The sequence below is a fragment of the Lepidochelys olivacea genome (assembly GCF_965140295.1).
Source record: "Lepidochelys olivacea isolate rLepOli2 genome assembly, chromosome: 3".
Classification (NCBI taxonomy): domain Eukaryota; kingdom Metazoa; phylum Chordata; order Testudines; family Cheloniidae; genus Lepidochelys; species Lepidochelys olivacea.
In genome coordinates, this window is record NC_140413.1 from 103,759,443 (window position 1) to 103,777,662 (window position 18,220).

At 40.9% G+C, this 18,220-nt stretch overlaps 1 protein-coding gene across 1 annotated transcript in view; it reads right to left on the minus strand.

Annotated features, from left to right (window-relative positions):
- The window catches only part of HBS1L (HBS1 like translational GTPase), a 132,991-nt gene that overhangs the window by 9,801 nt on the left and 104,970 nt on the right, over window positions 1-18,220 (minus strand). The window contains exons 9-16 of the mRNA XM_084623932.1: window positions 15,857-16,003; window positions 15,457-15,531; window positions 10,118-10,235; window positions 9,847-9,915; window positions 7,510-7,614; window positions 3,944-4,034; window positions 2,077-2,185; window positions 941-1,041 (exon numbers count right to left, since the gene is read on the minus strand). Of these exons, the coding sequence (XP_084480058.1) occupies window positions 941-1,041; window positions 2,077-2,185; window positions 3,944-4,034; window positions 7,510-7,614; window positions 9,847-9,915; window positions 10,118-10,235; window positions 15,457-15,531; window positions 15,857-16,003 (815 nt within the window). The remainder of the gene's footprint in view (window positions 1-940; window positions 1,042-2,076; window positions 2,186-3,943; window positions 4,035-7,509; window positions 7,615-9,846; window positions 9,916-10,117; window positions 10,236-15,456; window positions 15,532-15,856; window positions 16,004-18,220) is intronic.

The following is an 18,220-nucleotide window of genomic DNA, read 5'->3' on the forward strand; positions in this document are numbered from 1 at the left end:
AGGGAAAAATGTTGTGTCCAACTGAAACTACAGGTTGGATTTTTAAATTCAATCAAGCAGAATGTAATTACCCAAGAGGGATGTTGGTTAAACACCAAGGCTAATAACCCTACTCTTGTGAAAGATCAAGGGATCTTTAATGACCACAAGCAGCAGGATCTCAGTTTTAAGTCTCATGTGAACGACAATACCGGCAAGCTGGGGCATTGATTTAATACTGCTTTAGACAGATGAGTGCTCTCTACTGAATCACCATAACCTCCATTTCCCCCCTAGTGGTCACCCATAGTGGTCACTCAACCAAGTAGTGAGTCTGCTATCACTGCTTAGCTTGTGAGAGCAGAAGAAAAGAAAAATCAGTGTGAGATGAGAGAGAAAGTGCAGAATACTGAGGGGCACTGATATCATCTCTTCTCTAGAGACAAAACACACAAATCTTTTTTCTAGGATTCAGGATTTCCTCTGCATTTCTTTTCAGTACGAGGTCCAGCCATGCATTCGCTGGGAGTGGGCCATTTTGGCGATGTCACAGCCATGCAACAATATGTCAACCAGTGTCTAAAACCATACTGTAGACTCTATCCTGTTTCAGGAAATAAAACTACAGCAGCATGATCTAGTGAACAGGGCACTGAGGTGGGAATCAGGGAATCCATGTTTTATTCCTGACTCTGCTAATGACCTGTTGTGTGACAGTGGGCAAGTCAATTCACTTCTCTGTGCCTTAGCAGCTGCAAAACAAGGCTAAAGATACTCACCTTGCTTTATAAAGTGCTTTGAGCTCTACAGATGAAAAGCATTATAGAATATGCAAGTATATTATTACTTTATTGTTAAACAGAATATGTTTGGGAATAATATGATCCAATTTGTTTTATATTAACCAATTTGAACCTGCCAAATTTCTATGGTAATTAATGTTCACCTCGCAAATACTTACTTAGGTTTTTTCTTTGTGACTTCGCCAGTACTCTTGTGAAGGATACTCAATAATCGTCTAATAGTGGCAGGCTCACTTACAGTTTGATAGTGTAAAAGCACCTAAAATAACAATAGTTTACTTTTTTCAGTTAGTAACTTACATGTTAAAATTCTACATTTACACCTACCTACATTGTAAGAGCCTAAAAGATCCTCAAGCTCTGAAGTTTGACTTCTGAAAAATTCTGTCTACTAATGCACATGCCAAAATAAAGAACTGGCCCAATGGTAGCACAACACGCTGGTGTCCGTATAAAATCCATTGCTTTACTGATGGACTTCTCAGTGAAGCATTTGTACCTCATGTTCACAAACACTCACCGGGTATGTCTCCACTGCAATTTGAGATGCAACTGCAGCACATGTAGACAGACCTTAGCTAGCACTAGCTCGAGTAACAATAGCAATGAAGCAGTGGAAGCGAGGGATAGCCTCCTGAGTATATACCCAGGGTCCCAGGCAGACTTATAGAGCCCATACTGCTATGGCTACACGGCTATTGTTACTCAAGCTAGCTAGATCCAAGCTTGCTGCAATCACACCTCAAATTACAATGTAAACATAAACATGTTCTTTCACTCAGAGCTTATCTCCTGGGGAGCCACATCCTGGACTTTATGGGATCTTTGTGGACATGACTGCTAGATCACTCTTATGAGTTATACTTTTACACATTACAATAAATACTTCATTCACTCTACGTTTTTTGGTTACTATCCATTTTTGAACCCTACCACATCAGTGCAGTCCTGTGGCAGGTACTGAGATTTTTAGGTAATTTACAGCCAAGTGCATTTCTACAATCACGCATATACCGTCTTATTAATGACAGGCATGGCTGAAACCCCCACATTCTCTGAACAGGGCATATCATCATATCAGAAACCAGCAGACACAGGCATCTACCTCCAAAGCTGTAACTCTGCAGCCTCTTTAAACTAGAATCTGGAATTTCAAGAGAATGCCACTGATTTCACAATTTTGTTTACTAAGTTTTTCCTCTCTGAGTTTAAAATTGGTTTTTATCAAAAAGAATACTGAGCCACCTAGAAAGAAAATCAGAACATTCAAAGAGAAGAATATTTCAAGACTTACCGGGAATCCTTTAGTAATGGGGACATCAATATTAAAGATGAGGACTCGAGCTCTGAAACGAGTGCAGGCTTTGATGGGTTCCTTGAGACCACAAAATATACAGCCAACACTAAAAGAGGAAGAAAAAAGACAAATATTCTGATAGCATATTGGAAAAATGTTAAGCAGTATATTTTTAAGTAAATACTGAAGTTAAAGAAGTGACACATTAATATGCTGTATGTGAAAAGAAAACATCACACTGTTAAAGCACCCAGTCAAGTGCATTACTACAGGATATAAAAGCTGTTTTATGGGTGAGCACAAAGAATTATGGCAAGATCCAAATGGACAAGTACCTCCACTGCTAAAATTCTTCTGAAATGACATTATTTGGTGAGAAAAGACACTTAGGAGAATAAATTAGCCTGTCACCCAGAGGTCATCTCTCTGCAAGATATTTTGGGATGGGCAAATTTGCAGTGCTGCTGCCTATTATTTACCTGTTCTGTACCTTGAGGGCTTCAATCTCCAGCACTGTCAAACCTTGCAACTTTCATCAGCACTATATTCAGTTGCAAAAAATAAATCCACCTTCATAATAGAACTATACTGAATCTAAGAAGAGCAACTGGCAATGTTAAATCAAGAAATCATTTTTTTGTGGGCAAAGGGAGATGGGGATGAGCATTGCCCTTTGTCACTCAGAACTAACCAGATCTCCACTAACAAAAAAAACATACAGAAAGAAAACCAATGCCCTATCCCATGCATACATCACTTTGCTACTCACACACAACAACATCAGTTGTACCCTTTTAAACATGACCATAAAAAAAACTTTGGCCAAGGGATCTGGGCAACGCAGCCATGCCCTAGGAATTGGACAGAACAAAATACCAACAATTTCAATAGACCTGAAACTTAAGGACCTCTACTTCCCAAAAATTTACAATCACCCAAGATAAACCACCTACAGAACATGGACAGCACAAATCCCACCCTAACTCCATTTGACAACAGCACAAGGACTTCTCACAGGAATACCACTGCAGTGAAGGAAATCAAAATAACTGTCTTCTTTCCTTTCATAAACAAAGTATAAATTTGCACAAATATAGAGGCTAGAAGCATTTGGTCAACCAGCTTGAAAGATCCATGTGAGTTTGGCAGTCTGACCCGGAAGCAGAAAAGAAGCCATATGAATTTTGTTACCAACAATGTTGCATGAATAGCAATTTACAAATAGCCAATACTCATTGCAACAGTTGTGGCAAACACATTGTTAGATATGAGTAGGCTGAAATATGCTTATATAAACCATTTATTATTTATTTGAAAAATTGACATCTGTTTCCCAATAATTTAGAAACAGAATAAGGGCCTAAATTTATTGAATGAATTGTTCACTACAAATTTGGCCATATTTAGTTACTGGTACAAGGCTTGTACGTGCTGGCAGTTTAGACATGCTTTGTTGTCTGGATGATTTACAATTTGGTGAATTCTTGGTAAATCTTTTATACTATCTAAATTCTAAATATAATATTAGAGTATTCTCTGAAGTTCCATTAAGCAATTAAGATGTATGTTTTAAGATTCCAAGAATGGGAAGCATAAGCAAAAGGCTTTTACAGTCACTTCTGCCATTATTAGGGTGAATTAATCATGAACACGAACAGTGTTCTTCTGAGGTTGCCGTTGCACATGCAGCAGATGTTTCTAACGTTTGTACATGCAGGCCAGGTGATATGCATCACTTTGGTTTTAAATATCCTGGTAACCAAATCATTCTTCAAGTAAACCGCTGACTGTAAAGTGTAGTAGTTACAAGGTTTTTCATTAAAAACAAACGGTTGCTTAGACTGAAACTCAGATTTGGACTCACTTGATTTTGATGATATCCATGCCGGTCAAAGTGAGACTAACGTGATCTCCTGCTGCAGCCCAATCAACTGGTTCATCATGCAATGTGATTCCTGGAAATGAGTAAGAACAGAACCTCACAGTGAAGTACCTAGGTTCTGAGCTACAAACATACAGCTCTGTTTGGGCCATTTGTGCTTCATCAACCATTACTCATCAATTTTCAATATGAATGGGCTGAGAGTAAAAGCTTTTGATTAAAAGCACAAAGGAAACAATTTTTTTTTTTGGTCAGGACTTATCGCTCTCACTCCACCCTGTATATTAATATGGCTTTGTCTAAGTCATGGGAGTGGACCTGCCGCTAGTCACACAGTGCAGATGATGCGGTCTCGAAAATACTACTGTGCACTAATACCACAGTGCTTGCCCCACCCATCCTCTGATGCACATGAATATTTTACACCGCCTTTCATGTTCCTTAATGGTTCTAGTGTCAACTTTCATTTACCCTACATGGGTTAGCGCTCGCTGGCTCACTGTCATAGAAGGATGCAACAAATGATTTTGGGTTGCAGCATCATGTTATCTATTAGAAAGCTACTAAATAGGTATTATATTCTGTTTGTGAGGTATGCACTCATGGGTGTAGACCAGTGATCTCCAACCTTTTTACGCTCAAGATCACTTTTTTAATCTAAGGGCAACACAGGATCTACCCTTCCCCTTCCCCTTCCCTGATGCCCGCCCCTTCCCCAAAGCCCCACCCTGCTCGTTCCATCTCCCCTTTTCTCCATTGCTTGCTCTCCCCCACCCTCACTCACTTTCACCAGGCTGGGGTAGAGTGTTGGGGTTCGGGGGGGGGGGTGTGGGCTCTGGGCTGACCCTGGGATAGGGGTTTGGGGTGCAGGAGGGGGTGAGGGGTGCAAACTCTAGGAGGGAGTTTGGGTGCAGGAGGGGGCTCCTGGCTGGGGCAGAGTGTTGGGGTGCAGGAGGGGTTGCAGGGTGCAGGCTCTGGGAGGGAGTTTGGGTGCAGGAGGGGGCTCCACGGTGGGGCAGTGCTGAGGTGCAGGAGGGGGTACAGGGTGCTGGCTCTGCGAGGGGGCTCCAGGCTGGGGCAGAGTGTTGGGGTGCAGGAGGGGGTACAGGGTGCTGGCTCTGGGAGGGGGCTCCAGCTGCGGCTTGGGGTGCAGGAGGAGGTTCGGGGTGAAGAAGGGGGTATAGGGTACTGGCTTCAAGAGGGGGCTCAGGGCTGGGGTACAGGAGGGGATTTGGGATGCTGGCTCTGGGAGGGGGCTCAGGGTAGGGCTTGGGGTACAGGAGAGGGTTCAGGGTGCAGGAGGGGGTATGGGGTGCTGGCTCTGGGAGGGGACTCAGGGATGAGGTTTAGGGTGTGGCCTCCTGCCGGGCAGCACTTACCTCCAGTGACTCCTATGCCTACCCCAGTCCCACACCACTCCCGGAAAAGGCCAATGCGCCCCCGGGGGGGGGGGGGGAGACTGACGGGGGGCACGTGGCTCCATGCACTGACCCTCTCTGCAAGCACTGCCCAAGCAGCTCTCCAGGCCAATGGGAGCTGCAGGGATGGGTGGTGTTTGCAGGCAGGAGCAGCACGCGGAGGGAGACCCCTGCCCCCTGGGCTGCACTGGCCACTTCCGGGAGCAGTGTGGGAGGGAGGTGGGCACACTGCACCACTGGAGATCGCGATCGACCAGTTGGTGACCACTGGTGTAGACTTATCGGTGAGAATAAAAAATTCATCATGACTTTTAAATTAATGATATTGATCAGAAGAAAGGTAAGTGTTATAAAATGAAAACTTTGGTAAATACTGCACATATCCACAGACCTAGGTCTGTTTCACTGCAGATCACAACAATTTAAACAAAACACATTCCATGTTAACATGTACCAAACTGTATTTCTTAGTTTTCAAATCTGTCTCTCCTGCTCCCTTCCAGAATAGGCATAGAGTCATTCAAATTCAAGCATGTCAAAGTCATGAGGAACTACTTTGTTAAGCCATGTTGATAATTACTTCACCTACAGGTGGCACTCCCATACATGGATAAATGAACTTCAGACTTTTCTTTCTGTTATAAATGATAAGTTAATAGCATACCATATACAAGTTACCATGCCTCAAGTTTGTATTTAAATATAAATATATTACATTATTTTCTCTTCCTTAAATGTAAGCATGTAATAAATAATGACTCCAAATCCTCAGCTACATTTGAGCCACTATGTGATGCTCCAGCACCAGATGGATTTTCCCAACATAGGATGGAGGATCCCCAGATGACGTAGACCAATCATAGTAGTTTCTGTGCTACCTCCTCCTCTCCTGCAACCTGTGTAGGAAAGTGGCCAGGGCATCCCCGCACTTAGCATACTCTGACTGCTGTAACTTGCCCTTGGACTCTAATGCACTAGAGAACCAGAGCAACAGAGTGCACTGGAGAAAAGACACATATAAACATATGTTTTAAACCATTGTTATTTTTCATCTAGTTTAAATATATCTAGCAGGGCATATCTATGCATTTTACTACTGCAAACTGTATGAAGATTTTGTTGATTTTGTTCCAACACATAATAATGTCATGTTTTTTACTTCTGTTCCATGTAATGGAGAAGCATTTGCATCTTAACATATTTAAATGTACCAGCCATTACTTTGCATATTAATATCAGCGCACAAATATTTTGAATTTTTTTTCACAAGGGCTAAATTGTTCAGTCATTAACCAGTGGTACAAAACAAATAATAAATTTAGCATCAACTCTTCCATATGACGAAATCAGAAAAATGGGTTTTAATTTCCCCCAATGCTGAATACTATATACTTAATTGTTAACACAAATAGATATTCAGCAATTTTCCTCAGTTATGTAACTTTTTACCATCATCAGAAAAATACACTGAAACAAAACTTATTTTCAACACAAATTCCATTCTCTCTTCCATTTGTTGATACAGGAATTAAGAAAACTGTGAAAAAATAAAATTAAATGCTGAAATTTATTTGGCATATTTTGAAAGGGAAATATGATTTAACACTCTTTTGTTCCTTGAAATTTTTAAGACTGCAGAAATATATCTGCAATTCTCCCCTGAGCACCGGGGATCCAGTTGGGCTGCTAAGTGCCTCCATCCCCAGCAAGGAATGTTTTACAGCACAACAGGATATAAAAATCTTCAGCAGTTAAGATTTACCTGCAAGGGCTGTTTAAAACCCACACAAAAATAGCAATGCTCATAAGTAAATCTGACTACTAATGATTTTTTGTGTTTCATACATTTTATAGCTATGAACTAAAGAATTCTCATATTTTCACTCAAAAAAACATGAGGCTGACAAATTTGGTATAACTAGCACTGTAAAAAAGATGAAAACCCATACGAACTTTCACATATCTTTCAAAGACAGATATTTATACAGTCACATCTAAAATTCGTTTATGCTTTCACATGTTATGTTTGACAGTTAGTATCAGTTTGACAACCTGTTACCAGTTAACAGTTCAGTAACTGTTCCTAGACCAGTATTGACCTGAAAGTAAACAAGCTTTTGAATACTATACCTTTTGCAGTGCAAGTTTCATTGGGAGGCATAGCCAGAAGTCGGTCTCCAGTCTGTATATATCCTGCTTCTATTTTACCAGTCACACAAAATCCTGATCCTTGGTCTGTAATAAGCATGTTAATCATTTAAAATAATAAAACAATTAACTATATGGTAAGATGCATTTTTATATACAATTAACCCATTAGCAATGTAGACAGATTTTAATGTGATAAAAAGCATTTTCTCAGCTGAGTCAGTATTCATTACTTGTAAAGTCACCAGTTTTACATCATACTGAAAACAAACCATTAATTCCAAAACCCCTTGATCTGATATTTTTCTTAACTAAGAGCAGAAACCTATACTTTAAAATTCGTGTGGTTGCATAAATATCCAGTTTTTAGCTTTTCAATACAAGAATTAGATCATTAGCCTATTTTAAGCACCCCAAACACTGTTTACAGACAAAAATATTTATTGAGACACCTTAATAAACCCTCATGCGTTCATGCATGTTTATTGTCCAATGAACCAGAAATTATGGAAGCTCTATTGGCATTTTATACTCTCGGAAAATCAGCTAAAGATTGGTTTGCCACCCAAACTTACTGCAATAATGGTGGAAGAGTGTAGCATATTTTATGAATAAAGAAGTATTGGATTTACAAAGTATATTTCTCACTTTGAAGGTCTATATACTGGGTACATTTCTAGTCATAGGAATGTTCACATTGGTTATTTATTAAAAGGTGAGTCGTATGTTACTGTTCTTGCTCTTACGGACACACTTGAAGCAAAGTTGTTTCTCCCAAACTATGGAGACTGCATATATGCAGGTATGTTTGGTTTTACACAAAATGTCTTTTTAAACAAAGTTTTTAAAGTTTCAGTGTGCATCTGGAAACACTTCTTTTATGTATGTATGTATGTATGTATGTATGTATGTATGCTATATTCATCAGAGATCGAATACATTTCCTCCTTTCCTACTCATTGCCATTACTGTAAGGTGCTCCAGTATATGTACCTAGAAAAGCATTACCAGATGTGCCAATGGGACATTTTTCCTCTCCATTAGAGCAAACTTATAGATGAATTATTACTGTGTTGGTCAAATGATAAAAAACATAACACCCCAAAAGTGTGGAAAGTGAGAGAACTGTGTATGCTAGAAAAAAACCAAAAACCTAAAATCAAAAACTATGAGCCCAAATTTCAAAGCTGGATGCATGTTCAAAGCTAGCTTTGAATGTAAAAATTCCTGGTGTGATCTGTATGTGCAACTATAATAATATTTACTATTTAAACAACAGACCCTATATCTGTAAACAGGGATATACTTCCCATAATCACCACCACCAACAAACTTGGAAAATGCAGATTTTTTTTATAGAGTAGGTTTACTGAAATTATTCATTTTAGTTCTTTAGTATATCTGTAAAACTAAGCTCAATGCAAAATTAGTTACTGCAAATAATAAAGCCTTTCATCATAAAGGTTCTCAATGAGCTTTACATACTATATACATATAGCAAAACTGTAATGACATTTACTCTCATATGCAATACACAGTACAGTCATGGTGGTAGTACTGGAAATTTTGGCCAAGGTACTGGGACAAACCCTTATCTAGTGTTACAGTATCTACCATGAGATCCTCAATGTTCTTGCAGAGCTGATAGGTCCTAAGTTTTTAAAGGTCTCTTTGAAAAAGACCCTCTCCCAATCTGCATGGAATGCATTTTTCTACCATTGCCAATATTTGAACCTAATTCCATTTTCACTGGCTTTTTTAACCTGATGTTCAGATTACTATACTATCACTCTGATTCCAAGTATGTACACACTATACAAGCAATATGATAAAATCTTAAAGTTTCAACAGTAAAACAATACAATTTATGATATGGCAATACGTTAATGGATACTATGTCAGGTTGGATATTAAATCTCAGATCACGGTGTCACTTAGTAATGGTCTCAAAGAATAAGAACTGGATTGGAAGCCAGGACCCCTGATTTCTATTCCCCATTCTGCAACCAACTCATTGTATGGCCATGAGCAAGCCACAATCTTTTACCTCAGTTTCTCTACCATATGAATAATAATACACACAATAATAAAAGTGCTTTGCACACAGAAAAGAAGAATAATCCCCTGAACAGAAGTCTCTTTTTACACTTATTTTATGGTCAGATTTTAACAGTGTAAGAAATATGATTTTAAAATTATTTAAAATTATTTCAGAATACACACACACATACATATTACATGTGTGTGCATTCATGTGAGAGATTTATTTACATCTTCAAAATGATTGGTCAAATAAAATTTATACACAGTAAAACCAACCTTTAAAAACATCAGACACGCATAATCTAAATGGTTTATCCACTGATCTCTGTGGTGGCTTGAAAGAATCTGAAAAAAAAATTGATAATACCTTGAGATTTCCTGTATTTAGTAATCAAAAAGATCATCTCACAATTTCTCACTTAAGTAATCAACTATATTGCATTCTATTCCCCCCCCCAACTTCCCTCCCCACAAAAGAACATTTTTGATATAAACAAGATTACAATGTACCAAATAAATATTAAATCAAGCAGAATGGTACACTCACCAATTTGTTCTAACAAACATTTTCCCTTATACCATTCAGTGAGTTCACTTGATCGACAGCTTGTGACTAGATTTTCACCACCAAGACCACTTGTAGGGATATAAGCTACATCGGACTCCTTATTAACAAAACAAAACAAAAGTCTACAATAAATATACAGTGTTTCTCTAAAATGGTACCTTCATGAAAAAGCAGCAGCAAAGAGCACATTTTCAATATTATACCTGTTTTTAAGCTTATGGACCCTTTGCTTACTATTCCACATTTCCCTTGAATGAAAAAGAAAATACTGTGCCCAATAAGATAACACTTGGCTTCTATTAAGATGGACACTCAATTTATTCAAAATTTGAAGGCCTTTTTGGCTGATCCAGCTTCCTTCTATTTACTGTACATCGAAGCAATGAGACAAACACAGAAATATAGGTCACATGTCAAGGCTGCAACTTTATTAACTGTAATCAACAACTGAACTCAGCGAAGAACCCCTAACCCTATCCCTCAACTGGCAGGAATTTTCCAGTGCAGGTTGCTAGTTTGCCACAATGGCCTAGATTCACAGATTCCAAGACCAGAAAGGACAACTGTGATCATCCAGTGTGACCTTCTTTATAACACAGCCCATAGAACTTCCCCAAAATAATTCCTAAAGCATATCTTTTAGAAACACATCCAATCTTGATTTAAAAATGGTCAGTGATTTAGAATCTATTACAGCTCCTGGTAAATTGTTCCAATAGTTATTCACCCTCACTGTTAAAAATTTACACCTTATTTGCAGTATGAATTTGTCAAGCTTCAACTTCCAGCCACTGGATTATATTATACCTTTCTCTGCTGGAATGAAAAGCCCATTATTAAATATCTGTGCTCACGCAGGCACTTACAGACTGTAAGCAAATCACCCCTTACCCTTTTCTTTGTTAAGCTTAATAGACTGAGCTCCTTGAGCCTATCACTATAAGGCATGTTTTAATCCTTTAATCATTTCTTTTGACTCTTCTCTGAATCCTCTCCAATTTATCAACATCCTTTTTGAATTGTGGGCACCAGAAATGGACACAGTATTCGAGCAGCGGTCACACCGGTGCCAAATACAGAGGTACGATAACCTCTCTTCTCCTATTTGAGGCTCCCCTGTTTATGCATCCCAGGACCACATTAGCCATTTTGGCCACAACACCGCACCAGAAGCTAATGTTCATATAATTATTCATCATGACCCCCAAATATTTTTCAGTGTTCTGCAAGAGGAGGTGCGGAATGTCCGGGAGAGGGATCATTGGGCACGATGCGAGCTGTGACAAGTAAGTCTGTCTTGGCCAAATAGGAGCAATCAGAATGACGTAGGGTACCTCTTTCGGGAAGCCTGACAAACGAAGCCATGACGTTCATAGCATCACCGTAGGTGTGGAGATGGACCTAGCTGCCGTATCGAGTGCAGACTGCAGTAATGTCTTTGCCACTAATTGGTCCTCCTGGATAATGGCCTTAAATTGGTCGCGATATGCTTCTGGCATCTTTTCAATAAAGTCATTGAGTTTTAAGAGTAGCAGCTGTGTTAGTCTGTATCCGCAAAAAGAAAAGGAGGACTTGTTAGTCTCTAAGGTACCACAAGTCCTCCTTTTCTTATTGAGTTTTAAGTAATTTATGTAATCATATTTCTCCGTGAGGGCCTAGTAGTTGGCGATATAAAATTGTAGAATGGCTGAGGAGTATGCTTTTCTACCAAAAATGTCAAGACTCTTCTAATCCCTATCCTAGGGAGTAGCCCTTGACTGGTGTTGTCATCCCCGGGAGTTTAAGGCGTCCACCATGATGGGGTTGGGTGGCAGGTGGGAGAATAGAAATTCAGATTCCTTAGCAGGCACATAGTATTTTTTGTCTGCTCGCTTGCAGGTTGGCACCACTGATTCTGGGTTCTGCCACACAGTCTTTGCCGGGTCTAAAACAGCCTCATTAATCAGGAGGGCGATCTTTGAGGAGGATGTATAGTGGAGGATGTCAAGGAGTTGATGGTGGGTGTCCTTGAATTCCTCCAATGGTATCTAAAGAGTGTCTGCCACTCTCTTTGCCAGCTCCTGGAAGGATCAAAAGTCATCTGCCAGAGACGGTGGAGGAGGCATGACAGCTTCATCTGGAGAAGGAGGAGAACATAGTTCTCAGTACCGGCTTCCCGTTCCTCAATATCTTGAAGCAGTTCTGAAGCTGTCACTGGCAGCGCTAATGTGGACTTGCATACTGGGAGTGTCTTTTTAGAGGAGTGCTTACTCCTGTCCTTCAGTGCTGATGACTCGGTGCCCGTGCCCATCAGGTCCATGGGCCTGTCAGTAGTACCGGTTGCTGCTGGCCTCCATGAGCCAAGGGAATCTTCAGTACTAAGACCATGAGATGGTCTCGGTGCCAAAGACACCGAGCAAGATGGTGATCGCTTATGGCTATCTCAAGGCTCACTGTGGGGACCTCACTCTCTCTTCTTAGATGATTTATGAGAGGGGTCCGTAGCTTGTTTTCTCGACCCACAGCCCTTAGACATAGAAGGCTGTGGGGAAGACTCATGTCTACCAGGTGACTGGGGTGAGAGCTGCCTCCATGAAGATGGTCTTCTGGCAGACCTCTCTGTCTTTGTGAGATCTGGGCCAGAGTTGTTGACAAAGACCACACATTTGTTGTATGTGGCCTTCCCCGAGGCAGTGAATGCACTGAGGGTACTTCTCTGCAATCGGGATCGCCTCTTTACTAGTGAGACATTTTTTGAAGACCAGCATACCGGGCACACCCAGTTGTGGGGAAGGGTCCCCGACAGGGGAGAAAAAGCAGGCAAGAAATTGAAGTCTTTTCCCCTCCCTCCAATAAAAGAAGAAAGGAGAAGAAGACTACAACTAGAACTAGGAGACTAACTATAGGTATGTAAAATAAAACGACAGTCTTAATGGACTGCTAATGGCTCTGCCTCTAGCCAGGGGCTGTTGAGAAGGAACTGAGGGGGTTAGCCTGCATGCGCTGGCTAGTGCAGCACGAGGAGATACAGCACATGTGCAGGCCTAATGGACATTGCTACCGAAATTCTCTGATCAGCAGCGCAGGGATTCAAACACACTTACAGTGGAGCACCCATAGGGACACTACGCAAAGAAGAAACCTCACTGCTTAAGACATTGATGCATATACCCCTTGTGACAGATAATGCAATACCCTGGATAAACCTTACGGAATTAAGTTAAATTTTACTGCATTAAATGCAATACCTTTGTGGGCAACTGTATTAACAATGCAATTACAATCTCACAACAACATATAAGTATGTAATGTCTCTAGGAGAAGGGGGCATGCTGCTGAAATTCCTCTGGTTAGCAGCCTCTCAAAGCTTTATTCTGGGGAAGGGAACCATTATCTGGCTGATTACCTAGTCACAGTTTCTTCAAAGGTTCAAACTGGATTCTCAAGAGACCAGCAGACAAAGAATGGAGGTTGAGATAAATAATCTGGTGATGAACTGATTCAGGGGTTTTATTCCGATCCAGTAAATGGGCAGGACCTCCGGTCCAAAGAAGGCCCCAATCATTCGGAAAGGATGGCTACTTAGGCCCCATAAGACTGTGTTCTTGTTCAGAGCAAACAGTGTGGTGAACTTGAAACCACAGGAAAACTGGGCAGGGATCTGAAGGACTTCTCTTCATGTTGGAAGGGGTGATCCCTGGCAAACTTATTACCATGCATGTGGGCTCTTTTATTGTTTCCCTGCAGTGTTTTTGCCTTAAGAATAAAATAGGCTTGATTAGAAAGAACTGTGTGGTGACTTATAACTGGGGCAAATAAACTGTGTACAGTCTCTGGGGAGAGAAGCAAAGCATGCCCTGCTTAGGCAGACTGGCTTTTGCTGGGAATACACAGGGAAGGCAGGAAACTTGCCAGCCTGGAAATACCCTGGTCAGATGGGAGCAAGATGTGGGTCTCTACCCAAGAAAGGCACCAGCTGCAGAGCCGGAAGCCTGAAAGTGGGTGCCCTTGCTGGACCATAGAGGGGAAATACAGGTGCAGTTGCCCTAAACTGTGACACTGTAACAGGGTCATCAAATCCCCACCAACATACATTAATTGGGACCTGACTGAAAGCCAGGCAGTTGGCAGAGGGTGCTAATTGACTGAGCAGAGATACAGCTGAGGGCTTAATTGGATGGAAGGAATCACAACAATTGTGACTATATAAGCAGACAGGAAGGAAATGCTAGGGAGGAGAGTAGGGAGCCTGAAGCAAGGCAGGACTGGCTGCAGCTAATCCTGTATCCTTCCCCAGAAGCAAGGAGAAGAAGCTGGCTACTCTCTGTGAAAAATATGTACACAATACTCCCGACTGTGGCCTACTGAAAGGATATAATAAAGTACAAGGGTGGTTAAGAACACCCGGAGCAGTTACTGAGGCTGGAAAAGACTCTCAGGAGACCCCATGACATCCCCCACCCATCATGCAATGAGAGTGTCAGGACCAAAGCCTGCTTCCTTCTCAAATGAGAAGGGTCCCAAAATTGCACTTGCTAACTCACAATGTGTACTATCTACAGTAAGTCCCCTAAACAAGACCTCTTGGATACCAGAAGAAAGATGTATAAAATGTGGAAAGTGTTTTCTTCTGCCTTGATGAAAACACTCCTTCCAGACTCCAAAGAAGGCAACCAGCCACAACTCTGGCATCCCAGGAGATCTAAAGTAAGGGGAGGGTGGGACTGTTGGAAGGGCACCAAACACTCGCTGTCCACACCTGACACTGCCTAAATACCCACTAGTAGGGCATGTGGGGTACAATTCAGACTCTGCTATGTCCCATTAACCCACTAATGGGTTCAGCACAGGCGGCACAGCAAAAACCCAGACCTTGCTGATATGCCCAGGCAAAACTGATACAAACTCATCCCACCTTAGTCCCAGTGTACCAGCAAGGTATGAACAAAGTGTTAATCTGTGAAGGTATAAGGGATGGTATACCCCTCGGTTCAGAGGCTGGTAGCTGGCTGGCTGATTAAACCCTACCCACTGCACATAGGAAAAGACTGGCAACTTGCTGTCTCTCTCTCTCTCTCTCACACACACACACACACACAACAAAAACAAGAGGCTGTGAAGTGTTGATCCTGGTTTTCACTAAGAAGGCTTGAAATAAAAATCCCACAGCAATGAATGACTGAAAAAACTCTCCTCCCTGGATTCTGTGAGGACCCTAGGCAGGATTTTCCCAGTGAAGGAGCTGGCTCTGCAGGCACAAGCCTGGATCTAGCTGGAAGAAGGTGCTGTATAGGAGGCCCCAATCCTTTACAAATCTCATAATCTTAAATTTACTTTACCTTAAAGCCAGCTTGTTTAAGAAACTGGCCAAGTTTACTGGTAATTTCCTGAAATCTCTCCTGTTGCCAACTGACCTAAAATAAAAACATATTTCGATAAAAATATTGGATTTTGGCATATTTCTCTATACAAATTATATTGACCTCTTATACTGTACCTTCCCTAAGATCTTCTATGAAAACTTCAGTTCAAAGATTAAGCCTAATGAATAAAATGTTCATAATGTTTCTTCCATATTTTTGAGAAAAACAGCATAGAGCACACTATGAAAGAAAATGAACTGAGGGCCTTATTCTATAAAGGGCAAACCTTCTGGCCTCAGAACACAGATCCCCTTAATTTAGGGCACACCGGAAGGGACGCAAGACTGTTCACTAAAGGAAACTATTAAGCAAGTACCTGGTCCATTTTATTGACTGCAACTGCCAGTTGTGTTACTCCAAGAGAGCGAACCAATAACCCATGTTCTCGAGTCTGTCCACCAGTCTCGAACCCTGCTTCAAACTCCCCCCTGCTAGCATCCACAACCAAAATAGCCACATCAGCCTAGGTAAGAAAAAAGATGGTTAGGAAAATAATTTCAACAAGAAGAATGGATTATGGATAAATATGGTCCTGAGTGGTCACACAAAAACACATCTTAACCCTCTATGGTCACCTAGAGAATATCAGCATGACTTCAGTTGAATGAGGATTGATTTCTAGATCACTAATGTGGACAGGGAAACAATGAGACATGTACATACACTCATGTAACCATGAGTATGGTTAAATATGGAGACAGCAACTTTATTAAAACTATTAACCAGCTGGAGCTACTATTAAAACTACCTGACAGAGCTGTTCCAGTGTGGATTTCAAATGGGCATCAAAGGCCCTGCGTTCTACTAACCAGAGAATGGGTATAAGGGAAATGCCTTCTCCGTGCCCTCAGGCCTGCCCAGGAACCCTGGGTCCAAGCCAGAGTCCCAATTCATGCCCTTCCTTCACACAAGTGATAAGAGGGATAAGATGAGGTGAGCTGAGCCACACATCAACTGACCCAGAGACATATCATACCTCATCACTCTGTAATGTCATGACAATGCCCAAGCAGCCCCTTAGGTTACAGGGAACTCACATCAGACTCTCGTTTAACCAACCAACCACACCTCGAAACTGCCAAAGCTGCAACAAATAAAATGTAACCCTCCAAATATCTACAGTTGCCCTAAAAAAAAAAATTACGCTCAGGGCTGAAAAATGCATAAACTATTTTATTAACACTGTGTACTGCAGGACAGATCATGGCCTTTGATAGGGCTGCTTTGCATTTTGCAGAACAGCAGTTGGGGATTCCCTCAGAATGGCAAAACTCCCAATTACTGTAGAGCCATCAGAGTCTGTTCTACACCACCTCTTTATAAACACTTCCTCATAGTGCTGGAGCATGGCAATAGCAGGCCTCCAGTAATCTCCTACAATAGAACATCACTCAAGCCTCTAATTACATTAAAGGCTAGAATGGCCCCTGGCAGCTGAAGGATGGAAGGAGTGTAAAGGAGGATTAAAACTTCCTCTGCCCCACCTAATCTTCACCTGCAGACCCAAGCTCTGGTGCATTTGAAGATCTGGACTTGTATATTCTCACCATGTTACTTACTTGTACAGTCACCAATATGAATCAATAATTTAAATAGAATTAAAGGAAACAGTACAGTTAAGTGCAGCATTTTCCAATATTTCTGAGATTAAAGATCCCCTTTTCTACTTAAAAAGTTAAAAATAAATCATGGACATTCTGTAACATGCATAAGCATCCACACCATAAAAAAAACACAGCTCAGTAGATCTGCCATAGACTACTTGTATGATTTTGGGCATACAATTTCCCAGTGTGCTACAATTTCTCCATTTGAAAAATTATGATAATATCCACCTTTGTGATGCACTTTGAGACCTTACATAAGGCCCTCTATACTAGTATTGGGTAAGACTCATTATAACAAATATGACTAGGAATTACTTTTCAAACAAATATACAGTAATGAGAGTAGAGCCCAAATTTGCTTCTTGCCTGTTACTGAAACTTTGGCAATTATGTCTGCACAATAGTTTAGTCAGACTTTCCTGCAGGCCATTATAGTGTCAGTATCTAAGGCCAACTAACTGGCAAAAATGTAAAGTGGACATTGTAAAACAGGAATTAGTTCTAATAGGAAAGAAAACATTACAACACATTTTAACTTCTAACATTCGAACCAGTAACAGGAATATGGACTGTATCGTGCACAGCAGAAGCAGCAGCTCAAAACAGTACTTTGTGAGAACCCAAACTGACTACCCTGACTTCTCTGCATGTAAATAATCAATTCTGTTAATAGTTGTTTAAATGTAAGTCTATGCTTTTAAAGAAAAAAATTATCACATAGATAGATACATTTAAATGTTGCTCTGTTAATCTCTCTCATTCAATTTATTTAATTAAAAAACATCTATACAAAGCTGTAGCTGCCATTACTCTCAATCTTACAACATAAACACACCCAGCAACACTGAAAAACCAAACTTTCACGAAGGAACAGATTTAATTCAGCCCAGACAGCCAGCAAGAAAAGCTTCCTTCCATTCCCCATCATTCTGAGAACATACCCTCAAATCCTCTCCAGAAAACCCTATTAAATTGATGGTAGCTTTTGAAGCATGCCTGGTAGGTCACTGAATTCAGGCTATTTCAAGACCACATTGCAAAGCAAGTTCCAGAGTCCCAGGACTCCCACAGAG